A 26,708-nucleotide genomic window follows, 5' to 3' on the forward strand; every position below is an offset into this window, starting at 1 on the left:
GCGTTGAAAAGCAGATTTTCGGAAACAAAAAATGTAGTACAAAACGATCTTATTTAATGTACTTTTTATTTTTATTTTTTAGATTTACCATATTTTAGAATTTTTTCACTATAATTCTTATTTAGGATTTTTACAGGTCTAACATAAAAAATAAGTAGAAATATATTAACAATACTAGAGCCAATTAAAAAAATCCACTGTAAACCCAATAATACATATTATATAAGGGTTTACGTAATTGTATGTGTAACGTTTGTATTCATGTGTGTATTTAATGTGTGAATGCGTGAATGAATGAGAGAGGGTACATGTGTGTGTGGTAATGAATAAGGGAGAGGGTGCGTGTGTGTGGGTGCGTACGTATAAAAAAAATAAAAAATTAATACTTCTAATTTTATTGAAAGGGGAACAGGAAAGAGCTTGGTAAGAAGTTTGATTATTAAAAAAATATAAAAATATATACCTACTTTGGAAACCTTTTTGTTAAAATTGAAGTCAAGAAATGTTATAAATTGTATTTTTTAAAAATTATGGTAAATTTCAAAACCTTATTGTAAAAAAAAGAGTTTTAAAAAAATGATTATTTATACACACTGAATGAATAATCAAATATCGCGATATTTAAGAGATTTGCTATTACCATTTAGTTACTTTTTGTTTACTTTTAACACTTGAAAACATACTACTTTGCTTAACGTATATTTTTTATTAAATTCTTTATTAAATTTATATTTTTTATTAAATTTTTATCAAATACGCTCATGGCAAAGATCTACGTTTCGCTGAAAACCGCACGTAAATCGGTCGAGTAGTTATTAAGTCCATCGAGGACACAGATACGAAAATTGTTTTTAAATATACGAGCACGGATAGATTTATAAAATTAAAATTATTCTTTGGGAAAACAAAACTTTAACAATGTAATCCTCGGCAAGGGATTTCATTCAAATCACGTGTATCTTAATATAATGATTTATTTCTGTTGACGAATTTTAAAATATACATTTCGACATCTGTTACGCCTTTTGAGAGCTCGCCTGCATGACGATTTCTTTACAATATTACTACCGTATTCAAGATACCGAAGGATCTTACCGCAAATCGTCAGTAATAATAAAATGAATATTATAATTTATTATCAGTTAAAAAACACTGTGTGACACCTCAAATCTTTGCTTAAATTTGTACAAAAATAATTACCAAATAAATAAGCCAAATTTTATGTTATGAAGCATCAGTAATTGGTACAAAACACGCACTTAAAATACCCAAGCGTTAAATCGATTTAAACTGTTATTTATCTTGAAGTTATTAGCGATTGTAAGTTTCGCTCTCCATTCTTAGATAATTTACGCTTCCTACAGCAACACGAAACATTATTTAGTAGCCCGATAATTTATGTACCGCATTAAGATTTTTTTGACGTGCCCACATGTCTTCGGCCCGGACATGTCTCAAATATATCGATCAACTTTCGTTCCATCGATTGTCAGCCTAATTAATAAAGCATAAAAGAGAAAGGTATTCGTTCTGTATCCAGCCTTGTCCGTTGATTTATGTGGCCTTACAACCGGCCCGGCCGATTTAAGGAAGGGCGTTGTCGGATCAAGAATAATCGTTAATCAATGTGTTCGAAAACGTAATACCGCGAGTCGAATGAAATTTCGTATTGAGATCTTGATATGAGGCGAGATCGCCTGATCAATCATAAAATCAATTCGAACAGATTTAATTGGATCTACACAAAACGTTTCTGTATTTTATTACAACGATAATTTTAATACGAAATTCAATATAAAAATATATCAAATGATACTATACTTTTGTGGCTCGGATATATTAGGGCCAAAGTCGTAAATCGTAATATTACAGGAGAGTAATTATTAAGTCATTTTAGCGTTACAATAAACTGTTTGACGTCGTTGATAACAGAAATAATAAGAAGCATTACAACTCGTGTATGTGTGTATAAAATACTTGAAATATACAAGTTTTTGGTAATATGAAATCTGAAATTTCACTTCTAGATCCAAGCCACAGATTTTATACTTGAACTAACGGACCCGACAGACGTTGTCCTGCCCGAACGTTGGCTTGCCTGCTATTTATTACCTTGGAAAAAGACATTTCATTGATAAGTAGGTACCTAGGTACTTGTTTGTGATTAAATTCCAAAACTAAAAATTATTGATATTCAAATAATATTGCATTTGAGTAGGTACCGAGGTACTTGTTTCTGGTTGAATTCCAAAACATAAAATAAATATTTTTTCAAAAACGGCATTCTTTTTGCAAATGTCAAACTCCGGTCTTCTCAGCAACAGAAGGGTGTACTTATACAGGAATGAATGTTTCGATTTAATATTATTTTAGTATTACCTAAAATCCAATAAAAATAAATAAACGGGTAAAAGTTATAAGGAATTTAAGGAAAAAATCTGATTGAGGATCCACAAAAAACAAATGTTGTTTGTAAACATTCAAAAACAATTTTTTTACACACAAAAAAACAACATCTTTCCATTTTTTTGCAAACGCATTATCTTCGAATGCAACCCTGGTAGATAGAATACATTTTTGTGCCGTTCTTGAATTTTTCAAATATATATTTTTTTTTTGCATAATTGAATGCAACACTACATAATATTAACCAGTCTGAAGTTTTCCGTTAGAGGATGAAAGCGCTCATTTGTCAAATAAATAAGTGGAAGTACACATACACACATATGTTGAATTCAAATATTTGATATTTTAGACGTATATTACAGTTTTATGGTCAAATTATTTGTATATTTTTCATGCTAATAAAATGCATAAACAAACTTTTTAAGAGAATGCTTTCATTCATTCGGATTTTGTTACGTATCACGTGCCTATTTTTTTTTAAATGCAATAAGTGAAAGTATTAATAAATTAATGTCATGTATCAGATATTGATTGATCGTCTTTTAAGTCCAGTGATATCATATCAATCTCTCATTCAAATTGTATACATGGCATATGTATGTACATCAATAAAAAATCCTTGGGTTGAGTACAAATATTAAAAGTTCCTCGTCTTACCGTTGCTGTGATTAAAACAAGTATGTACATGAATTATATTCAAATATTTAATTTATTTATCAGGGTAATATTTTTTTATCCTCCAACAGCGCAATCACAAATAACTATTGACGTGCTTAAAACATGCTAAGCATTTGAGCGATCACAATGAACAACAAGAAACATGCTTAAGTTATCGTAGTCATAAGTCAACCCTCGTGTCGGTTTGTTTTTTGTTTTCCTCGTAAATAAATACAGTTTACTAGCGATCGGCGTTTACTATAAAAAATATACAATATATTGCATTTGCCAAATAGTAAGGAGTATCTAATACAAAAAAGTAAAAAATTAAATTACAATTACTATGGCGACTGCTTTTCTTGACATTTGGCTTGCCAACCGCCGGCTAAATGCCATAAATAGCTAGATAAATAATAAATAAATTAATAAAAATAGCAGTTTTGGAATATTGGTGATTGCGCAACAGGATTATACGTCGCGAAACGTAAATACTTTGACATTTAATATTAGGTGTTCACGGATGTTGCATTGTGATCGCGAATACGACAAACAACCGTGGCTAGAAATTGTTATCGCGTCGCTTATTAGCCCGTCGATAGATATTTGTGATTGCTAATAATTTACTAAATAATTTAAAAACCGATTTTATTCTTAATATTTCTTCTAGAACGTAAAACCTTGTTTCTGTTGTTAGCATTTCTCTCATCTGTATTTTTCTAAGGTGTATTTTTATAATTAAATTTATTTCAACAGAGAGGGAAAACGTTTTGAGAAGGGAATATGGAAGTCTAGGCATTTACAGGGCTTATGACCTGTCAATTGCTGGTTTAAGTGGCCACTTTACACACTGTGTAACATTCACCATTCTGCCCATGTTTGAACATCCACATTTCCTCAACTCTTCCATCTGTTGACTTTTGTGAAGTGAAGGAGCTGAAACCTTTATGATGTTGGTGAGATTCATCCGGCTGAACCAAATCACCTACTAGGCAACGCCTGAAAACAATTTTCCAATTTTTATACTTTTTCTTTTACCAGGTAGTAATTCAACAATGTTTGAGTATGTCCAAATGCTTGCAGACTGGCTGGACTTCCATACTCCCTTCTCAAAACGTTTTCCCTCTCTGTTGAAATTAATTTAAATATGAACAACTCCCTAGGGAGAAAATCCAGCCAGTCTGCAAGCATTTGGACATACTCAAACATTGTTGTATTTTTATATTTTATACCTGTTGTACCTTGGATAATAAAACAATGAACCCACCTTTTGCCGCTTTGAAGTTAAAAATGCAGAAATTATCGCAATATCTTTGAAATCCTCAACCGAAGATATCATGTCGTCCTAGTTTTGATTGTCAACCTTGGCAGAAACCGATCCCGGGACTTTAAGAATGGTAAATACGCTAAACACGGGTGGGATACAAAGATTTTCGCGAAGCGTGTGGTTATTTTATTGGATAATGTAAATTAAATGAATTATTTTGATTTTTTTTAAACTACCCATAAAGTCAACACGAGGGTTATTCTTGAAGAATACATGTAATAAATTAATATAAATACTTTTGCAATGTCTATGTCTGTGATCTTAATTTCTGTCTCAGTACTACTATAACTCTATATTTATATGCGATAATTAAACTGTCATTACGAATTAAGAGTGCAGCGCACATTTCGCGAGTCGCAGTTTCCAAGAAACCGGTCATTAGGATTTACTTAATTCCACTTAATTGCGTCCTGCGCGCAACCGTTCTGCGCATGGGAGGCGTGAATAATTTGCTCCGATTCTGCACACCGACATTTCGACCGATGACCTTTTGTTGGTTACACTTGTTTTATAATCAAAAGCTAATAACTCCATTTGATTTTTTAAATCGTCAAAATTGAATTTTTGGCACATCAACATGTTTATATTTTATTTTTGTTATTTTTTGAAAACCACACGCCAATCCCAAAACATAAACCCAGTAAACTTAAGCATTAATTAATTTATTTATTTATTATGGATAACTTATACAGCGCCATTTTCGTAATAAAATACCTCAAGGGCGCTTTACATAGTGATTTTATTGTTAAGTTAATTTAATTGAAGCTTTTAAATTTGTAATTTAATTAAAATAATTTATTTTGTTGTCACGTGCTACGGATTTATTCAAATGCATATTACATTACCTTCTAAATTACTCCGTCTCTGTTGAGAAATCTTTATATTTATCCATCAAGTAAATACATATTACTATAGTACCTAATTGTTTACAAAGTTTTAGACAAAAGACTCGTCTGAAAATAAATAAACAAGTGTTCTTATTTTTTTCTTTAATAGTATTTAAAAAAATATACTAGCTTTATTTTTTCAGTTGATTTATGTGTTATAATTGATTAACTGATATTTGATGTTTTCTGCTGAATATTCCAAAACTTCTTTTGATTAAGAAATCACAAGTTTTGAGTTTTTCATTGTTTTTTTTTATTTAGATTTCGCCCGAATCCAGCCCAAAAACTAAAACACCGTCGATTTAACTAACTGGTACCGAGAAAAAGTAAAAAATAATAAAAAAATATAAAAAATTAGGCGATATCTAGTATGTAGGTGAAATAATTAGTCAAATGAATCTCACCGGCATCAATAAAGGTTTCATATCTTTAATTTCACAAAAATCTACAGATGGAAGAATTGAAGAAGTATAGATATAAAAAAAATAGGCGGAATAATAATTGTTACACAGTGTATTAAGCGACCACATAAACCGGCCGATGACAGGTCATAAGCCTGATAAATGCCTAGACATCCATATTCGTTTCACTGAAATGTTCTCTATCTCTGTTGTAATATTTTTATACAAGGTGTTAATATCGGAGGTTACCATGTTTTCTGCAACTACGCTTTCTCAAACCATCCGAATATGGAGTTATTTACTTTCGCATTTATCTTACTCATGCACTTCATATATCTTTTTTGCAGCTTGCCTATTTAAATGCAAAACTTGTTCCAATCAAGGTTTATTTTGCACCTGCCGACTTTAAAGATGAGGTGATTTTAACTGCAACAATTTAACTTAAGGAAGTCATTCGTTAAACATGCTGTATTTTATTATCATTAAATGGTTTATTTATTTATTTCTTCATTTAATAAATCCGAGGCTATTTAGGTACGAGCGTTGTTTTATAAGAATAATGCTTTCCTAAAGTGCTTTAAAGTTCTAAAAACATCTTCTAAACTATTGACGTTATTTTACAACTGCCTAAATTTAAATACCTTTTTCACGGGCCAAAGGTCCTAGCTTCAATTCCCGCTCTACCATAACTCGATTTCCATTTTTCCAACACAAGTTATTTACGACTTTTAGGTAATGGACTGAAAATTGAAATATTTGAGTAAATAATAAGAACTCAAGTAATTCTCTTTTTAAATTAAAAAAAAAATATATAGGAAAATATTATTATATTATAAATAAATAAATAAATAAATATTATTATATTATATTTTTGTTGTGATAAAAATATATTTTCATAATATACATATCGTGTGTTCAATTACACGTTGGTATATAAATAAATTTATCTATTTTTGTACTGAAAGACAATTCAGAGATTATAGTTTCCTTTGACTCTAATCACAAGTATTTTTATTTGACCATTTTTCATATTTAAATTCTAATGTTTTTTTTTGTGTTATAAGCCTTGAAAAATATATATTTTTTGTTGAACGTATTAAATAAATAAATTGAAACTCGGAAAAGACAAGACGGAAAAGAAAAGATAAAATTCGTGTTTTTTTAATAAATATATATTATTTTTGTTGTTCAATAATTGTTGTGTTTTATTACCAATTTGTATTTTTATTTTAGTTTTTTTATTTGCTTTTTTTCTTAAACACAAAAGTTTCGTGCTAAAAATATATAAATGCATTAAAAGTATCCTTAACTTGGATTAACTAGGATGAATACATTGTTTGTGCTATACATATTTTAACCGTTTTCAATTTTATAATTATTCTCGCAAAAGGTAGCCCAATAAACCTCTGCAAAGCTCCCTTCATAATATTATTAAAAGTAAATGTTGGAAAGCGGATGTTTAAGCTCAGGAAAAATGGAAAAAAAGGTTCACTGGCTGCGGCAGATGTGTGCCCCGGGTTAATCCTCTCGCCCACGTAACATTCAGGTCGCTCAACTATTTAGTCGGTTCTGTAGAGTATCATAAAAATTGATCTCATGGAAGTGTCGCGCATCCGAGGTTTGAGTCGCGCTTATCGCGTCTTGTTCTGTATTTTTTGTTACGGTTATATTTACCTACGACTACCATAAAGATGCCCCAAAATACTAATATTCATATTTAGGTTTCATTATACATATACGCTTGAATGTATACAAATATATTTATAAATGATGGTTTGGGTTCAAGATTCTACGAACTTAAATACAACCAATTTTTGAAATACGAACTTAAAGACGCTTTGAAGATTTTGTCTAACGGTGAATTTATTTTATATATGTAATAAAATGAACAGAGTACTTCTGATGACAATAAACTTCTCAAAAGTATTTCGTTATACGCTTTTTTTCCATTTTATTTTTTACAGGTTTTTTTTTAGCATATATCTGTGAGAAAAGGGAAAGTATAAATAAGTGGATGTTAAATTTAAAACGAATTAACTGCGGATTATAAGCACTCAGTATTATATGCTATACATTTTGGTAAAAACAAATAAATAAAAACTTTTTTTGAGAGATGATTATAATATGTAGAAATCTACTCCAAAAAAGAAAGTATATGTATGCTTCCCGAAAAATGATTTTTAATGTTTAAGTAAATATGTTTAGAAACATCGTCGTCTCGAAAGTGAAAAAAACTGCTACTTAATATTATGGTTTTGAGAAAAATGACTTTTAAGTCGAATAGATATACAAAAAAAGATCATTCCGTTTTAGTAGCGACATTATTTAATTCAGTTAGGCTAATGAAAACATTGGAAAATATTAAATACCGAAAATAATAATAAATGGATTGCTAAAAAGACTAGTCATAATTTTAATTTCTTGAAAATCATTTCTCATAATATGAATGTAGGTATGTTTTAGAATCTTTTTTCGTATTTTTTTTCAATTTTTACACAACAATTGATGTGAAAGTGTGTTCTATTATGATTGTATAAAATCAATAATACACTGACACCTCGGAACGTGCCTGCGGGCCAGTGGAGTGGCTACATATATTAATAAAAAGGAAGTTAAATTGAATGTACCAATTGTATACACATTTTCTTTTGTAAACTATGTATTTGTATTATATATTGGATTAAATAAATAAATAAAATAAAAAAATACTATTTTAAAAAGAAAATTGTCACAATCACGATGATGACATGTAGTTGTTTTTTTCGTCGGTCGGCGTCGGACCGATTGTGGTCGTGCAAGATGGCTTACACTCCATGGTGGTTAATTGCATTAGCTTCGCTACAAAAATTACGCAGCCCGTATAGTTCCTCGCTTATTGGATGGAAATTAACTTTTAAAATGGTTCTAGTTCAATAAGGGTACGTTTACGTTAATCTTTTCCGTTACGTTGATCATCGAAGTATCAGAAAGTACTCATGTATTGATTACGGACGTTTTCTGTTTATTTTTTCCATAGATTTTTTCATACATTTTATGTTTTTTTTATAAAAAAAAAAAACAACATTGTTTAATTCTTATTTACTGTTTAATTACGAAATCTGTAACAAGTTATTATGAAGGTTTAAAAATTACATGTTTATTTTAGGAACGTTTTATTTTTGTCAGTTTTCTGATTTTCCAATAATCACTGTTTTAATTTTGTCCATTGGTAAAAAATTACGTATTTCTTTTTGATTCCAATCTTTGCAATTTATTTACTTCATTTGGCGAGCATACAATTTGTACAAGGTGTGCAATTGGCTGTAATTTAAAAATAACTTTAAAACTGTTATAGTACTTCAACTATGTAAATAAATATTTTTGTTACTTACAACTTTAAAAAAAGTCGATCATGTTGGTAGATTACTAGGTGCAGTTTCAAAATTTAGACATCATTTGTACACCATTATCTTTTTAAGAATAACTCGTCAATTAAACGAACTATAGATGTATAGAATGTAAATTTAAAATTGAATATCTTTATTTATATTGATCACGGAAAATTTCGAAGTACATATATGTATATAAGTACATATATGTAAACATGTGACTTCGATAAACAGAGTAACATTGATTATTGTTTGTATTTTTTATTCAATGTTTTCGAATAAGAACGCGGTTTTGAAATTTTATCGTACGTTAACATATTACAACAGAGATGAAGAACATTTAAGAAAAGGTAATATAGAAGTCTAGGCATTAACAGGGCTTATGACCTGTCAATGGCTGGTTTAAGTGGCCACTTTACACACTGTGTAACATTCACCATTCTGCCTGTATTTGAACATCTATATTCCTTCAATTCTTTCATCTGTTGATGTTTGTGAAGTTAAAGAGCTGAAACCTTTATTTATGCAGGTGAGATTCATCTAATTGAATTATTAAATTTCTTAAATGTTCTTCATCTCTGTTGTAATATGTTAATGTAAACAGCTCCCCAGGGAGTTGAATCCAGTCCTTGTCTACAAAAATTTTGACAAACTCAAAATATTGTTTATCGTACGTACCTATATTTTGGTATATAACATACAAAAAACCATGTACCAGGGGCGGAGTGGCTATTTTAATTGGTTCGCTGGTCAATTGCCCTCCAGCATTTAGCTGCCGTACGAAGTGGAAACTGTAAACTGACGGCAAATTGCAACCCTGGTTTCTTCCGCTGGTACTTATACTGGTATATTATTAATCATCGACTTGACTTATGGAAAGCAGTTCATAAATTCTCCCGTAATTGGCTTTGAGCATATGCTAATTCCGCTGTATTTGTTCTTATTTCTCAACTCAATTGGCCAACGTGATTTTTTGTTATCAGCAACACCTGATGATTTATGTACAGGAAGTAAACAAACGAGATATTTTGACTGCGATAATTTGGTTCGATCAATTTGAAGATCTAAAGAGGGATTAATTTTTATATTGAAAAATATATTTACTTACATTATTTAAAATATTTAATGGTGATAAAATATATTTTTATATTATTATTATTTTTATTATATTAGCTTTTTTTTACATTTTGAAATAGGGCACAAATGTTTTTTTTGTTGTTTTAAAATTTTATTTATCATTGTTCACAAACAATAAACAATACATATGACATTGGTATAATAATTACAAATTCTTATTCCAGATATTGTTTATCATGCACACAAAAAGAAAAAAGGTTATAAATGATTTTTCAAAAATTGGTTAGCCTAATTGAGTTCTATGATTGTTAAAAAAGTTATACAATAAATTATTACTTACAGGTTATTACAGTTATTACAGACTTTCAAGAAACTAAAATCATATTCTGATATATGAAACATATTCCTCAGCTTCCTGTCTAGTCTTTTTAACAATCCATCTATGGACTCGAGCTTTGAAAATATTGTTTTTCATTTTGTTAACCAATATGTCCTTGCTTAAAAAGTTGTATAGCTTAGGGGCCAGAAAATATATGTATCTCAGATTTTTCTTCTTGAAGTATGGAATATCCTTTGGGGCTTCAAAGTTTACAATTATGCAGGGAAATCAGTGCTATTTGTGTGTTCAATGAAAACATGCATTTAAAACGAATATTTTGTGTTGCGTTACGTATTTTATATGTTTTTTATAGAATTTTTTTATACCGTATACTATGATTTATCATTTTGTAATGTACCAATTACCAAGGTATGTAATTACAGGACCATTAGTTTAACAGGTACTCTCCAGTTCCACAATAATTACACTGTCCTGCTAAGGTTACGAGGCGCGGGCGCGATACCAGTACTCCCGCAATTACCAGGAGCGTAGAGCTTCCAAGGAGGTTACCGATATTTTTTTTCCCCGTAATGGCGGGTTAGATCGTATCTCCCGCCAATTTGTTCTCGAGTGCGGATTCGCTCCCGATCGGGCTAAATTTCTTTTAGATCGGCCATTTTTAAATTCAAAGCCAGGCCAACGTTGCGACGTCGTTAAATTGGCTCTACACACCGGTGAACGCTTGTCAATGTGTCCACACGTTGGCCCAGGTTTTGATATGCTACAATTTGCCGGAGAGGACGCACCTGATTTTTTGTGCGCTTTTCCGCACATTGGCCCGCACTGACAGATGTATGTATATAGATTTACGGAAAAAGTATATTTTTTACATGTATTTTAACGAAAACAATCATAAACAGTTACATAAAACTAGAAACGCAACAATAAAAATAAAATGCAAAGAAAAATAGGTATGTTTGATAAACATATTTATTTATAGAAATATATTTGTTGGAGAATAGTAAAGAGAAGCTAAAAAAGTTTGAAATAGCGTACATTAAAAAAAAATATATACATTAAGAATTACATATACAAGCTAAAACGGTAAAATATTGAAAATTATGTATTCAAGAATAGTAAAAATCGGGTTGTGGTCCTGTGGCCAGTATCTCGGTCTCACGGACCAAAGGTCCGTGTTTCGAATCCCACTTTACCACAACTCGATTCCCATTTTCTAATAGTGAATTATTTACAACTCGTTGAAAATGGCCCTCAAAATTAAATATTTGGGTAAATCATAAGAACTCAAATATTTCTTATAAAAAAAAAAAAAAAATGCGCTTTCTCTGGATTTAATTATTTGAAGTACTTCTGGATAAAAACATTATTCAATTCGCATGTCCTGTTTCTGTATTTTTCTATTGGTTCTTTGGTTCTAAAACTTGTGGTTTTAAAACTCTAAATTGGTTCTAAAACTTTGTGGCAATTTATTAAATACCTCGAAGCCTATGTATTGCACAGATCTACACCAAACTTCGTATACTTCACAGGTCCAATATAAATGTTATATTTTGATCGAGTACTGTACTGGTGGATGTCTTTATTCAATGCGGGCTTTGTGTTACTGTGCATTGAGTCGAGAGTGGTATTAATGGCAGTGCTATTTATATTGAAATAGTGATGCTAAGTTACTTTTTGTTAGACTATGGCCTCAATGTTATGTAAAATAAAAAAGTGTTATTATTGTTTCTTGATAAAGTTAGTAAGAAGGTATAAATGATGTGAAATGAAAAATTAACTTAACATTCTATTTTTAGGGTTGAAGCAGTCCGTTATATGATGATATATATATATACATTAAATACCTTTTAAATTTATTCAAAATTGTAAATTCAATGTGGGATTGCCCTAAACTATTATCTCTCATCAACTTCAGGGTGTCTGGAAGAATGACTAGACAGGTGCCACCGTTTTGTAGCAACAATTCACGGACAGTGTATACTTGTTATGCCGCATTAAATAGACTTAATGAACTCGGCAATAGTTAATCCCACGTATCTGATATATTTAGTGTAGGGTATTGTTCCTATAGAACAAACCTTTTGAACTTTTTCAAAGATGGTGAATGGTAATTATATTTATTTATTCATGCATTTTATAATATATATATATAAATATATACATATATATATTTATATATATATAAATATATATCGAGTTTTTTGTTCACTTTGCCTAGCTGTGTGAAACAGTACTTATGATTTTCTTATTGTTTTACTGTAGAATGTTTTATTATTTTAACTTTCTACTGAATATGCTCTATAATTTTTATGTTATTTTTTAAATATAAATCTTGTATAATATTTGGTTTCATTTTTTTAAATATAAATGTTGGGTATAAGGTAATTCATGTTTAAAAAAAAAAAAATATATACTAAGCCAAATATCTTAATATTATAAATGTTTGTAAAAGGCAGATTTGCCGTTTATGTTTATAAAATAAAATAAAATAAATAATTAAAATATATTGTCGTGAGCCGAAAAGTTAATAGAATTTAAAAACTGTATTACGTGTCATAATTAATTAATTTGTTTCTATAATTTTTTTATCACTCACAATTCTGTTTTATCTTTTCATCTTTGACTGCCGGTTTCAAGTACGACTTCATAAAATTTACCGTTAAATTAAAATTATTCGTACCTTTGAACTCCATCGTAACTTCGCGTCATCAATTTTATATATTTTGCTATAAAATTTGGATGTTAAATCTAGAACTCCGGTGCATCGCGTATCTTATAAAAAAACTCGTAACTCTTACGTACGTCAATATGAAATAAATTTTATAATTAAATTCTTATAATTTACGATACATTTTATTTCGACTATCACCATTAAAACCAATTTTACAATCAAGCAGGTAGATTAATGGTGTGGTCCAAGAGATTATAATACCTCCTTAGTGGATATTGTACGTGCGAAGTTTTTCTTTTTGGCGATTTGATTTAAATATTAATGACTGAATAGCTTTAGCGATCTTTGAGGATTGGAGGTGAAAATGTTTCATTACAAACCTCTTATTTTCAGAGATAGCCATCGGTGGAAGAAGGTGTTAGAAAGAAACCTGCGTTTGAAACACGATGATTTTGTATTTATTTTCCATATGCAAAAGATTGTTTACAAGTAATTGAACAATTTTGTCAATAAGTTTGGCTTGGATGCATAATCTGGAAACCTTGAAATGATTTCAATGAAAATGGTGCTAATAATTATAACTAGGAATACACTAATAATTACTTAAATCCAAACATTTTGAATAAAAATGTTTGAGTATGTCCAAATGCTTGCAGACTGGCTAGATTTCCTCCCTAGGGAGTTATTCATTATTAAATTTATTACACAGTGTGTAAAGTGGCCAATGACAGGTCATAAGCCCTGTAAATGCCTAGACTTCCATATTCCCTTCTCAAAAATGTTTTCTCACTCTGTTGCAATAAATTAAAAAATGAATAACTCCCTAGGGAGGAAATTCAGCCAGTCTGCAAGCATTTGGACATGCTCGAACATTGTTGAATTACTGCCTGGTAAAAGAAGAAGTATAAAAATTGGAAAAATGTTTTTAGGCGTTGCCTAGTAGGCGATTTGGTTCAGCCGGATGAATCTCACCCACGTGATAAAGGTTTCAGCTCTTTTACTTCACAAAAGTCAACAGATGGAGTTGAGGAAACCTGGATGTTCAAACATGGGCAGAATGGTGAATGTTACACAGTGTGCAAAGTGGCCACTTAAACCAGCCAATGACAGGTCATAAGCCCTGTAAATGTCTAGACTTTCATATTCCTTTCTCAAAAATGTTTTCCCTCTGTTGAAATAAATTAAAATTTTGAATAACTATTAACCGATTTGATCACTTTTGCAACATCTTCGAGTCTGGTATCTTTGTTAAAAAAAATAAATATATATACATAGTTATGATAAAGAATAAAAAAATGTAGATATTGAATTGTATTATTTTTCAAAGATGTCGCAAAAGCGATGAGACCGGTCACTGGTTAAAATAAAGTTGTGGATTTTGGTATTACTTGACTTTTATTTTTAAAATATGTATTTTATCTATAACAGCATTTTAATATCTAATTTCAACTTTTAGTAGAATGTAAATTTGAGTGATTTTTATAGTAAGAAAATTGCAAAGCTTAAATTACGACAAATATGTATTTTTCGTTAATGTATAAATAGAAATCGTAATTGTGCCTTTATTCCAATTTTTTCTTGTTAACTCAATGCCTTCCCAGCCCTTGTCAATGAGGAAGTTCAGTTCTACGGGAAAATGGATACAGAAAATGTTTTGCCACACGCGGTTAAAATAAATAAGAGTATCCAATGATTGTACCGTGAAGTTTTTTTTAAAAGCATGAAAAAATTAATAAAAATGCACTTAAATGACGTCACATGTTCTTCTAAATCAACAAATGATAGATAAATGTTGTGATAGATTTCCGGTTTGCGGTTTTACTATTCGCCGAAGAGAACTAGTGACTTCACGCGAAGAGTAATAAAAAATTAGAAAACTTAAAAAATCGTTGCGATGATAATGCGATACATAAAATGAAAAAGGCTTTGTTTGAAAGCCTATTTACTCATAAATTGTTTTTTTTAACCACTGATCGTCCTCATTTAGATCTTAACTTAAATCACATATTTTCTGTTTATATTTATGTTATAATCTTTATTTTCGCGCCTTAGTTGCTATTGCTCAATGTTATTAAAATAAATATAAATATCTTAGTTACAATGACTGACCAAAATTTAGATTTTGGCCAGTTTCGGCCGCGGTTTGATTTTCGGTTAAAAGTCGGCCAAAACTTCGGCTAAGCTGAAACCTGCGGTCGGGATGTGTCGGATTACGTTCGGCTGTTCTCGGGTAGAAAATTAGCACAATTAGAGATATTGGATCGGTGTCCATTCAAATAATTCGTTTTTGTATTGCCTCTGTCTAACATAAAAAAACTACACTGATTTTGTGTTTTTTTTTTACTGTACCTGCATACATATACATAGTTAGTAGTTCTTAAATCTTTTAGATCAATATTTTTGTAATTCTTTTATTGTTAGTAAGTTCCTGTAGTGTACATCGGAGAACTGGTAAGTATAAATTATATGTATAACATAACCGTTAGCCATTAAATTTATTTCTTTTATTTCATCGTGTATTTTATTTAACACTTATTTCATTAAACTCGTAAGGTTTAACTTTTTAAAAAGACTTCACTTCTTAAAAAAGTTTTGGTTTTGACCAAAACTAGAACAGAAGCAGAAATTCGGATTCAGTTTCGGTTTTAACTGAAAATCTTGTTTCGGTCGGTCACTAGTTATAAGAACAAAGTGCCAGAAGTGATTTTTCACGAAAAAAAGCGTTTTATAAGGTGTCCAATTAATATTTTTGTCTAATATTTTAATTCATATGCGGACAAAAAAGCTTGTATTTAATTCTGAAATCAATCAATCAAATACAAAAAAGAAGAAATATAAGTGTGTACTAAGTATAAAGGTTTTAAATTAGATTTTTTTGTAAGATTAACGAATGGTTATTGAATAACAGTCATTCAAATCTCTCGAGAGTTATACTCGTATTGAAATAATTGATATTGACGTAATATTTATTTAATGATTAATTACGGTTTATATTTACCGCTTCTATTACAACTCGTCTTATAAACTCACCTAATGATATTTTCATAACACTCAAATAAAATATAGCTCGACGTAAGCGGAGAATGCCTCATGTTAAAAACTACATACACTGTCGGTCGAAAGTACTAAAGCGTTCTTACCAAGCAATTATACGATGTTTTCAGAAGTTGAATATTTGAAAAAAATCTTGGCATTCTTAAAAACAAATCCAAGCATTTTAAGGAAATTACTTCATAATTAAATTTTATGATTGTTAAATGATAACTTTAGGATGATAGCGCCAGACAGCACCCCGAGATCCCTGGACGTCGACGCTCTTTCAAGCTTTACGTCCAAAGTAGTTTGTATTTCATTGAATTTTTTTAATTCGTCAGCAAATCATAAAATTTGGAAATCATTGCCAACGTCATTTATGAATATTCTCGTTTAATGAAATAAAATTACACAAAATATAATAAATCCTAATGAAAATGTTATGTTAGTTACAATAATTATTCGTAGTTATTATGTTTTTTGTAAATATTTCTTGATGAAGTTAGTTTACGATTTTGATAAAAATGTAAATAAGAATGTACAGATAAAAAAATATAAGATTAATGAGGAGAAAAACAGAATCTCAAAATAAATTGTAAAAGTGTTTAATACTCTAAAATGTGTTACCTGAAGAAATAAATATGACTTTGATCAATTTTGATGTAAAGGTTTTATTATTTATTAAAGAAAAAGTGTATTCTGCCAGTTAAAAACTAATCATATATTATTTTTTTTGCAACAGAGTGAAAATATTTTTGAGATGGGAATAAGGAAGTTTATTTGCTCTACATGTCCAAACCAACTCAGAGCTCCTCTCTTGATTCTGTCTAAAATGCTTGTCTCTGCCTTACACAATGTACGGATCTCGACATTTGTGCATCTATAGCACATAGTTTTACCAGACGTTTGCCTGAGAGATCGCATTTCGAGAGCGGATAAAAAGATCTACGAAGCGAATGTTGATGGATGCATAAATATAGGAAGACCAATAGCATGACCAAATGCAACAATCCCTTAAAGATGGACATGGAAACTGCGTGATAGTTTGTAAATTAGGAAGTCTAGACAATTACAGGGCGTAAACCTGTATATATGTATACAGGGCTTGTGACCTGTTATTGGCTGGTTCTAGTGGCCATTTTACAGACTGTGTAATATTCACTATTCTAAAAAAAAATAATCACTCGCATTTTCGGTTTTATTTGACCGGACCGTCTGCGTCACTCGTCGTTTTTAAGCTTGGAATAATTTTAAATAAATAATTTATAGCTGCGTTTAAACATTTGATCAGTAGTGTACACAGATATAATATCTGTATAGCACATTACTATCAACCCGTTCACTTCATTAATCACCCGCGGTAGAGAATCAACCTCTTGACTTGTAATTCCGAGGTGTTTGTTGTCAGAATCCTCCCTTTGTACCGGACGGCTCGGATCAAAACCGAAGATCTTAAATGGATTTCTGACTGTATTTAAATTTCACGCTTACGCTCTTTAGCGCAAGGCCCATTTTGTCGCACGGAGCGAAGCTCACTTGGAGGTCTCTGAATAACAGGATGCACCTGCCCTTATACCCTTGTCCAATCAAGAACATAGGATATCTTGGATACTTTATTAGGAGCATAAAGAGTTTAATTAAACTTGGAGTTACCTTGGTTTCATGACCTCAAGTACAGTTCGTTTCGTAAGGTAAATCTCTAATAGGTTCATTTCAGACGGGTACTTTCATACAAATTCACAAGAGCGGGTAAATAATAAAATAATAAAGCCAGGTTGATTTGTATTACTAAATGTTATTAAATATTTGTAAATAACCACTTACCGACATTTCTATGTCTACCGGTTTCGAGGCGTACCCGTCTCTTCGTCAGGACACCAATTAAACCAACATGCAAACCAACATGCAAAACCCACCATACACCGTCACTTGATTTGTATTGTATTATTTATTTCCCATTACCGGGGGCAATGAAGGATACTGTTGTTTGTGAAATAGAAATGTTGATATTATCCAAGTCCCGAATTGAGTTATTTTAACTCCTGGGAATGTAATTCATATTATTTATTTTACTTTGTGTTATACGATTTATAAATAAAATAAAAATAAAAAATGTATAGAATTCTGGAAAAATGTTTTTGATGTAATGGCTACTCTTAGATAAAATCTTTAAAAAGGCAACCTAGTGGCGATTAGTCCGCCTAGTGTAGTGGCTGCAACAGATGATAGAGATGCGTTGTTTTTGTTGTGCCAATGCCTTGCCCTATGCACCATCAGGGCCAGTTATGACAATTATGATGAATGATTTGAATTTATGTTTCTAAATATAGTTAATTATTAACCATAAACCTGTATATACAAATATCTTTATCTTTTTATTATATAAATAAAAGACGAGTGATACTTTAATCCACAAATTTGGAATATCCAGTGACCGGTTTCATCGCTTTCGCGACATTTTCGAGACTGGTGGTGACTGTCATTATCAACTTCCTGAACCAATCTGCCTCTGGTCATGCCGATAGGAAGAACAGTCAGGCAGCTGAACATAATTACTTTGGAGACCGACATATTTCACAGCAGTGAAATTATGTAGAGGAAGCAAATACTCTTTGTATTCGATGGTATTGTTCCTTAATAATATCGGACCATTGCTCGAGGGTTCCTGGCGTGATATGTTGTTCCAATTTAACACCTTTGAATTTGATATAGCTAACGCATTTATTTATTGTTTTAGGTGGTTCTGTCACTTCGACGATGACAATTACGTGAACGTTCCTCGGCTAGTCAGACTGCTCCATGACTATAACCCCAAGAGGGACTGGTACCTTGGAAAGCCTTCCATCCAAGCTCCTCTTCAGATACACAACAGAGACAACACCAAGGTATTTATTTTATTCTTTTTCAGAGATTTATTGGGAAAAAAATGGTTTTTAATACTCAATATTTTAAGTTGGTCAAATTGAGTTAAAAAACCCTGAGGAAATTTAAACATTTGGTATATATATACCTATGTGTACATATATACAGGATGGTCATTAAACCCTGTCACATCTGAAACCACGATGATCAGTATGAGCAAGAAGACATATTGGCACATTAAAATATTTTTTCGGAAAGAAAAAAAAAAAAAACTTTAAAAAACCAAATGGTTGCTTACTTCTGCAGACAAGAAACAAGGAGAGTAGGGGGGAGTCTGATGCACGGACAACCGAGCTTCCCTCACATCTCCCCTGCAGAAGTAAGCAACCATTTGTTTTTTTTTAAATTTCTTATTTTAAAAACATCTTTGTTTTAAATATTTTTTAAATATGCCAATATGTCTTCATGTCCATACTGATCATCGTGGTTTCGGATGTGACAGGGTTTAAAGAACACCCTGTAAATTATATATACTCGTATATTGCTTCGTTTCAACACGGTAATATTTTTTTGTTCCTGGACTGCCATTTGAAGCGTAAGATTGATCAGTCATCTTACCTTCCATGCAAAAAATGATCGAATTCGCTGCAGTTGCAGTACCAATTCAGTGACAAAAAATAGTCAAAGCTCTTATGAAAGCTCATTTCATACGTTTCTTGAAAATACATGGTGCATAATTCGTATTTCGCGGTCAATCGTTTCACAGTTTAGCGACCTGAACAATGTATGCATTTGTGAAAAACGGCGTATGATGACGTGGGATACAAAAATATCTTTCTTTCAAAGCGATTTTTAAAGAACTCTTCTTCTTCTTATTCTTTCTGTGCCTAATCCCATTTCATTTGGGTTTGGATCTTCTTGTCCTACCTCTACTGTTCCCTACTCTTGGCCATCGTCTCGTTCAACTGGGCACCCTTTACCTCCCCTTTTACAGCACTCCACCATGTGGTAGCGAGTCGACGTCTACCTCTTCGGCCGTCGTGAAGTGTAGCGCCGTACACACCGTATTTTCTTCATGTATCGCTTAGAGCCTTACCATATGTCTGCATTCCCGCATCCTTTCTGCAACTGGAGCCTCCCCGAAACTAAATGCCTTACTTTATCCAGCCTTGTCACAGCCTCTGAAGCCCTGACAATCTTCTTCTCATTTGTGTGGTTTTTTTGTGATATTTATGGAACTATTCATCGACGAAAAATTTTTTTTCAATTAAGCGCAAGTGCATTAGAAAACAGCACGCTTAATTTATTACTTGACCTAAGTTTATTCACAGTAAAAAACAATTACTTAGCATTCTGTCCATACGACGCAACCTAACATACATGTTGTTTGATATCTGTACGCAATGAGATAAAATCAGACAGGTTCCTACATCGTCATATATGGAGCACCACGATTTCTCTATATCACCGAATTCAAATCACGAACTCTGCTGCCGTTCTTTTGTTTTCATTTTTATTTTGATTTCCCGCCATGCCTGCAACCTCGTTGCCCGCAATTTGGGGGAAGCTGGGTGGAATAAAGAACGCAAGCTGTAAACAAAAATATTATTATACGAGAAATAAGATTCGATAACAATTTATTGAATTCGTCTGACGGATTTTTTTACGAGTTACAAGTTTTTATGTTTAACATAATACCAGTAGTACCTACTAAAATATTGAGATTACGTGATAAGTACATGTATGTTTTAAACAAATAAATCAATCCATCCACCTACCCTTAAACCGTTTAAAAGAAAGAGTTTTCCCATTAGTTTCACTCGAATTAAAAAATACATTTTATAGTGTTAATAAACTTACCTTTGAAAATTTTAACTTAATACACCTTGATTTTAATTAATTTTAAGTGTACTGCTTTCATTGCGATTTCACTGTGAGTTTACCAAATTATATGGAGGGCTTATGTTGGATATTGTCATTATTTCTCATGATCATATTACAAAAATTAATTTCGTTAACACTGAATGTGCATTTTATTTTTCTTAGTATCTATGATTAAGGTTAAAAAACAATATTTTATATTATTTATAATTTTTTTACTGTGCTTAATAAATTCATTCAACCTATTATTATAGTAGGCGGTCCCCGTAGTGTAACTGCTAACACACCTTGACTCCCGGTGAGATCAGAAAAATAAAATGATTTTACCAAAGTCTGGGTGTTTTGTACTGTAGTACACGACTGTAAATTGGTCCCCCTGGCTTGTTATATATATGTTCCTAGAGTTTTAAATGAACTTTTCTTAGTAATTTATCCAATAGAATATACGTAATTTCATTTTGTCTGATGAACTAAATCGTGAGTAAAACAGCATTCAGTTAAACCTGCTTAACCGTATTTTTAATTCTAAAATTATCACGATTCACCGTATTCTTCATTCATGAGTTATCACGACTGTTTAAGATTCTGAACTTTGATTAAAATAATAAAAAAAATTGTGTAAGATTCTGAAGCTTTTCCATCCATCAAAGATGTGTAAAAATATTTTTTTGCGTTCTGCCAAGATAAGGATTAAAAAAGTATTGATCGTGAAATAACAACATAGTTTTCCAATTCAACAAAAAAACTTCAATACCTAACATAAATATAGTGTAATATCTTCCATTTACTTTTTTGAAGTGTAATTTGTCTGATCGTTTCAGAAAAAACGGTCATTTTTATAATCCTTACGATTTATTTGTTAAAATTTTAATAGGCACTCATAATTTATATGGATAAATAAATACAATTTAAATTGATTCGGATACTGAATCATTCTGCTTTATCAAAGAGCATCGTGATTTTTTTACATAAGATACTAATTTTCATTTATTTTTGTTTGATTACCTTAATCGTCTTTCTCCTGAACTCATTTAAATTGTAACAGCGCAAAATCGGATCGATTAGCATTTCATACGGGGAGCATTTAATATGAATTCCTGTTGTATAACAATATCTGGCTTGTTCTTGGCTGGGTACGTCATCATCTTGATAGTCGGGAGCGTAGTCACGACCTGTTCATCCGATTGTATGATGACCAGAAGGGTAAACAGTGCAGATGGAACTGTAAGATTACCGGTGTATGAATAATGGAACTTTACTAATGGTTGCAGCCCTGTAGCAGAAAATAAAAAGAAATCATCGGTCTTACATATTTTATTTTGCCGAGAATTTGTTGGTTCATACAAACATGTGTATTGTTTTGACGGTAGCAATCTGTTACAAAGCTAGAATATTATTTTTTCCTCGTTGCCTACTGTGGCCCAGTAAAAGCTTTGGCAAAATGAGTTTATTATTATTATTATTATTATTTTATTTGGATAATTTACATAACATCACTTTTGTGAAAATCACCTCCAGGGCGCTGTACAATAAATAAATATCCCATCACGCCTTGCAGCTACAGAGCACACGAACGATTGGGATTCTAGCTCCTCGTCTCCAATTATGGTATATTACAATTATGAAATATAGGATCTAGATTACGGCCCTTCTTGCAGCTACAGAGCGCATGGATAGTAAAAAATCTAGCCCCCATTTACATTTTTATTTATTTGACAATGAAGTTTAGTTTAAGTAATATTTAAATAAACAAATTTACAAAAATAGGAGTTAGATTACAACAAGTCTTGCAGCTACTGAGTGCATGGACGGGTGGGATTCTAGACTCCATTTACAAAATTTAGGTATTTGATAACATTTATCTATTGAAGCTAGATTACCGATTGTCTTACAGCTACAATGCGCATGGACGAGTGAAATTCTAGCGACTTAAAATTATTAATAAATTTACAAAAAAAAAACATCGAGCATAGTAGTAAATTTGTCAAGTGTGCATGCTAAAAAGTAAACAATAAAAAAACTTAACAGATAAAGCACCGTTTTAACACTACATATAATAAAACAAAATAATAATATTCGAAGGGCAGCTTTCGTAGATTTTGGATAGTTACTATCGCACGCGTGGCTAACAGGCTGTTAGCTAATTCCTGGAAGATGATTGATGCCCACGTGTCGTTATGAGAGGAGGGCTGATGCCTATTGTTAAAATGACTTTGTATTCATTTTGGTCTGTATTATTTCGTTTTATAATGGGCACGCTAAATTCCCGCTCAATTTTATTTTTTTACATTAATATTAGACAAACGCGTGTATGAGAGTGGTTAAAGGGTTGACGTATCATTTTGTATGTTATTATAAAGACGAAGGTTCTCAGATATAAACCAATTTTTAAATGTCAACCAAGTATGAAGTTTTTATGCAAATCCGACTATATCTATCGTAGGAATTTCCTGGAGAGGCGGATGCAGTTTCATTTAGCGTAGGGGTGTTTTTTCTGAAAATCTACCGTAAGTATTCATATCTCAAATATCACTTTATTTATATTGAAAAAAAAACAAAATAAAAATGCGCGTTGAACAAAAAAAATGCATTTACTCACGTAATTAATATCACAATCTAAAAACTAATGCAAAAACCATTAATTATTAAATTATTTTCGTATTAATATAACTTCACTTAATTGCTAAATATATATCTTTTTTAAAGTAATCAATCATCATCATCATCATTCCCTTTCAGCACTTAATGGTGCATAGGGCACTGCATTGGTACACCAATCGCAGCGTATCTTGATCATTTTTGTCACATGAAGGTAAGATAATCAGTCTTACGCATCGGGTGCCAGTCCAGGGACTATGAAATACTCTAGAATGAAAACACCCTTATAAAAAAATATTTCAAATCAACCATGTCAGGAATCGAACCCGAGACCTCTTGCATGTTAGGCAAACGCGCTGACAACTACACCACGAGGCCGACGTAATCAAATATTACCGAAACGGTATATTTAGTATTTTTACTTGGGATTATTTCTTAGAAGCCAATAAAGGTTATTTTTAATTACCAAGGTAAATGTATTTTTAATTTGCGAAACCTCTCCAAGAGTTTTAAATTGCTCCATTTATTTTGCAAGCTATAATGTACCCACACAGTGTACGACTTTGAAACCTTTTAAAATCTTGCAAATAATTAAAAAGCTCGTTGTGCAAATTAATTAAAATGGACTTTTCTGCTATCTCAATGTTTTTATTGTATTATAACGAAAATTTTTTTTTGCCAAAAATTCTTACCGGGCCGATTTAAAAACCACCGTTCATGTATTTTTCGGCTATTTAAACATGTTTAGAGTTTTTGTTCATATTAAAATATAGTTTTTAACAATTTTTGTGCTTTGTTTTATTGTTTAATGTAATAGAAACTGTTATTTTATTGATTACACTACAGCTTGCCCACCACATACCGCACACCGCATCTGAGGACATAAGTAAATTTGCTCTTTGTCAAACGAGAAAAGCTGCCCGAGGGAGCTCTCTGAAATCTGGTAGTCTTAGCATATTTGTTCTGATATAAAGTAATCCAGAAGTACATAATATGTACTTCATTGGATTGAGAAAAATTAAATTGATTGGACATGATTAATTCGCCGAAATGATTTTTAAAAGCCTTGAATTTATTTTTGGAAGCTACCAAATCTGTATATCCGACAGGACCTATAACAGGGCCACGTATAGTAGCGAGAAGCTCCGTTTGGTAATCATAGAGAAGAGGAAAGGGACAAAACCACATGATGTCTTCAGAAGATTACACTACAGGAAATATTACTGAGTTGACTTGAAATATTTTAACATGATCAAGATACACTGCGGTCGGTGTACTGAAGCGGTGTCCAATGCACAACCAGATACAAATACGGGTTGGATGATGTTTTAACCCGTAAAATATATACATAAAAACTCTACTTACCATATACCCCCACCTACTAACAAACTCATATTGAGACTCGCCGACATATTATGAGGGTATTAAAAGCAAACTCAGAAATTCCATTGAAGGAGTTACTGAGATATTTGCAAAAAAAAAAATAAAAAAAAATCTTATTGAACGTATGCAGAAAGCAGCCAGCCATGGAAAAGTGAAACTAAGATAAAAGCACCTTTATGAAACGAGGGAATAATCAAATCTACACGACAGTTGGAATGTTTTTGATTTTGACAAATAATAAACAATTAATACATTAGTTTTTTTTACATTACAAACAATAATCTCAGTATGTATTAGACCAGTTTCAATGTTTTTTTAAGAACCGTTACATTTTTAAAGTGATGTGGGTGTTTTTGGCAAATTCGGAAATGCCGTTTTTATGATTGACACTTTTTTCAGAAGATGATACTCGTAATTACAGTTTTATTGTATTAAAGCAGTCTGGCTGTTTTTAGCAGAACATAGAATTGAAATTTATTTCAACAGAGAGGGAAAACATTTTTGAGAAGGGAATATGGAAGTCTAGGCATTTACAGGGCTTATGACCTGTCATCGGTTGTTTTAAGTGGCCACTTTACACACTGTGTAACAACATTCACCATTCTGATCATGTTTGAACTTCCACATTTCCTCAACTCTTCCATCTGTTGACTCATGTGAAGTGAAAGAGCTGAAACCTTTATCACGTGGGTGAGATTCGTCCGACTGAACCAAATCACCTACTAGCCCTCTCTGTTGAAATAAATTTAAATATGAATAACTCCCAAGGGAGGAAACCCAGCCAGTCTGCAAGCATTTGGGCATACTCAAACATTGTCGACATAGAATTGACCTTACTGCACCCGAAAACACTAATATCTCATTTTTTCGAAATTGTGGACTGGCTGCTTTTTGCATAACTACGTTCAATCATGCTTCAGAATGCTTAGTTTGCGGTTTCAAAAAGTATAATTGGAATATGTTTTTGCAAGATTTGAAGACGGTTTTGAATTACGCTATTATTTAGGTAGGTAAGTTTTTATGTGTAGTTTATTTTGATATCATTAACTAAGTTTGCTTCTGATACCCTCAAATAGTCATCTCTCTTCAATCCGCTCCTCATGTCTAAGGATTGGTATTACGCCTGACTCCAGGCATGGCTCGTCTGTGGACAGTTTCCCTCCACCTGGGATGGTCTTGGGCTCTTCTATAGGCATTCGTCAACAAACCTGTGTTTCTCTGTTTCATTGATTATCAAAAAGCTTTTGACTCTGTGAATTGGAGCAAATTACGGGTTGTCTTCAATGGGACCCCTAGCACACCTTATTTACCTGATAAAATCAATTTACAATAACAGCTCAGCAATTGTGAATTTTAACACAAAATAGTCATGCAAAAAAGTTAAAAATATAATATAATATTTACTGATGAGTCTATATAATAATACGGCCTCGTAGTGTTATGGCAGCGCGTTAGCCTGCCATGCAAGAAGTCTCGGGTTCGATTCCCGACATGGTTGATATGAAATATTCATTTAAACGGATGTTTTAACATTAGAATATTTTTTAGTCCCTGGACTGGTACCTGAAGCGTAAGACTGATCATCTTACTTTCATGTAATTAAAATGATCAAGATACGCTGCGATTGGTGTACCAATGCATTGCCCAATGCACCATTAGGTGCGGAAAGGGAATGATGAAAGGATGATGAAGATGAATTTATTCAATTTTTTATTTTTCAAATACTGTTTATTGCTTTATAGATTAATTTTATTACTTAATAAAAGTAGGCAGTATTACTTCCCAAAAAGGTGAAAGTCCATTCTACTAAAACAATATTT

General features: G+C 31.6%; 1 protein-coding gene across 1 annotated transcript in view; it reads left to right on the top strand.

Moving 5' to 3' along the window:
• fng (Fringe glycosyltransferase) overlaps positions 1 to 26,708 on the top strand; it is a 172,597-nt gene that overhangs the window by 89,283 nt on the left and 56,606 nt on the right. Inside the window, exon 3 of the mRNA XM_088241899.1 lies at positions 18,902 to 19,049. Coding sequence (XP_088098025.1) covers positions 18,902 to 19,049 — 148 coding nt within the window. The remainder of the gene's footprint in view (positions 1 to 18,901; positions 19,050 to 26,708) is intronic.

Source organism: Micrasema longulum, unplaced genomic scaffold, assembly GCF_059751315.1.
Source record: "Micrasema longulum isolate JH-2025_06_02 unplaced genomic scaffold, ASM5975131v1 h1tg000133l, whole genome shotgun sequence".
Lineage (NCBI taxonomy): Eukaryota > Metazoa > Arthropoda > Insecta > Trichoptera > Brachycentridae > Micrasema > Micrasema longulum.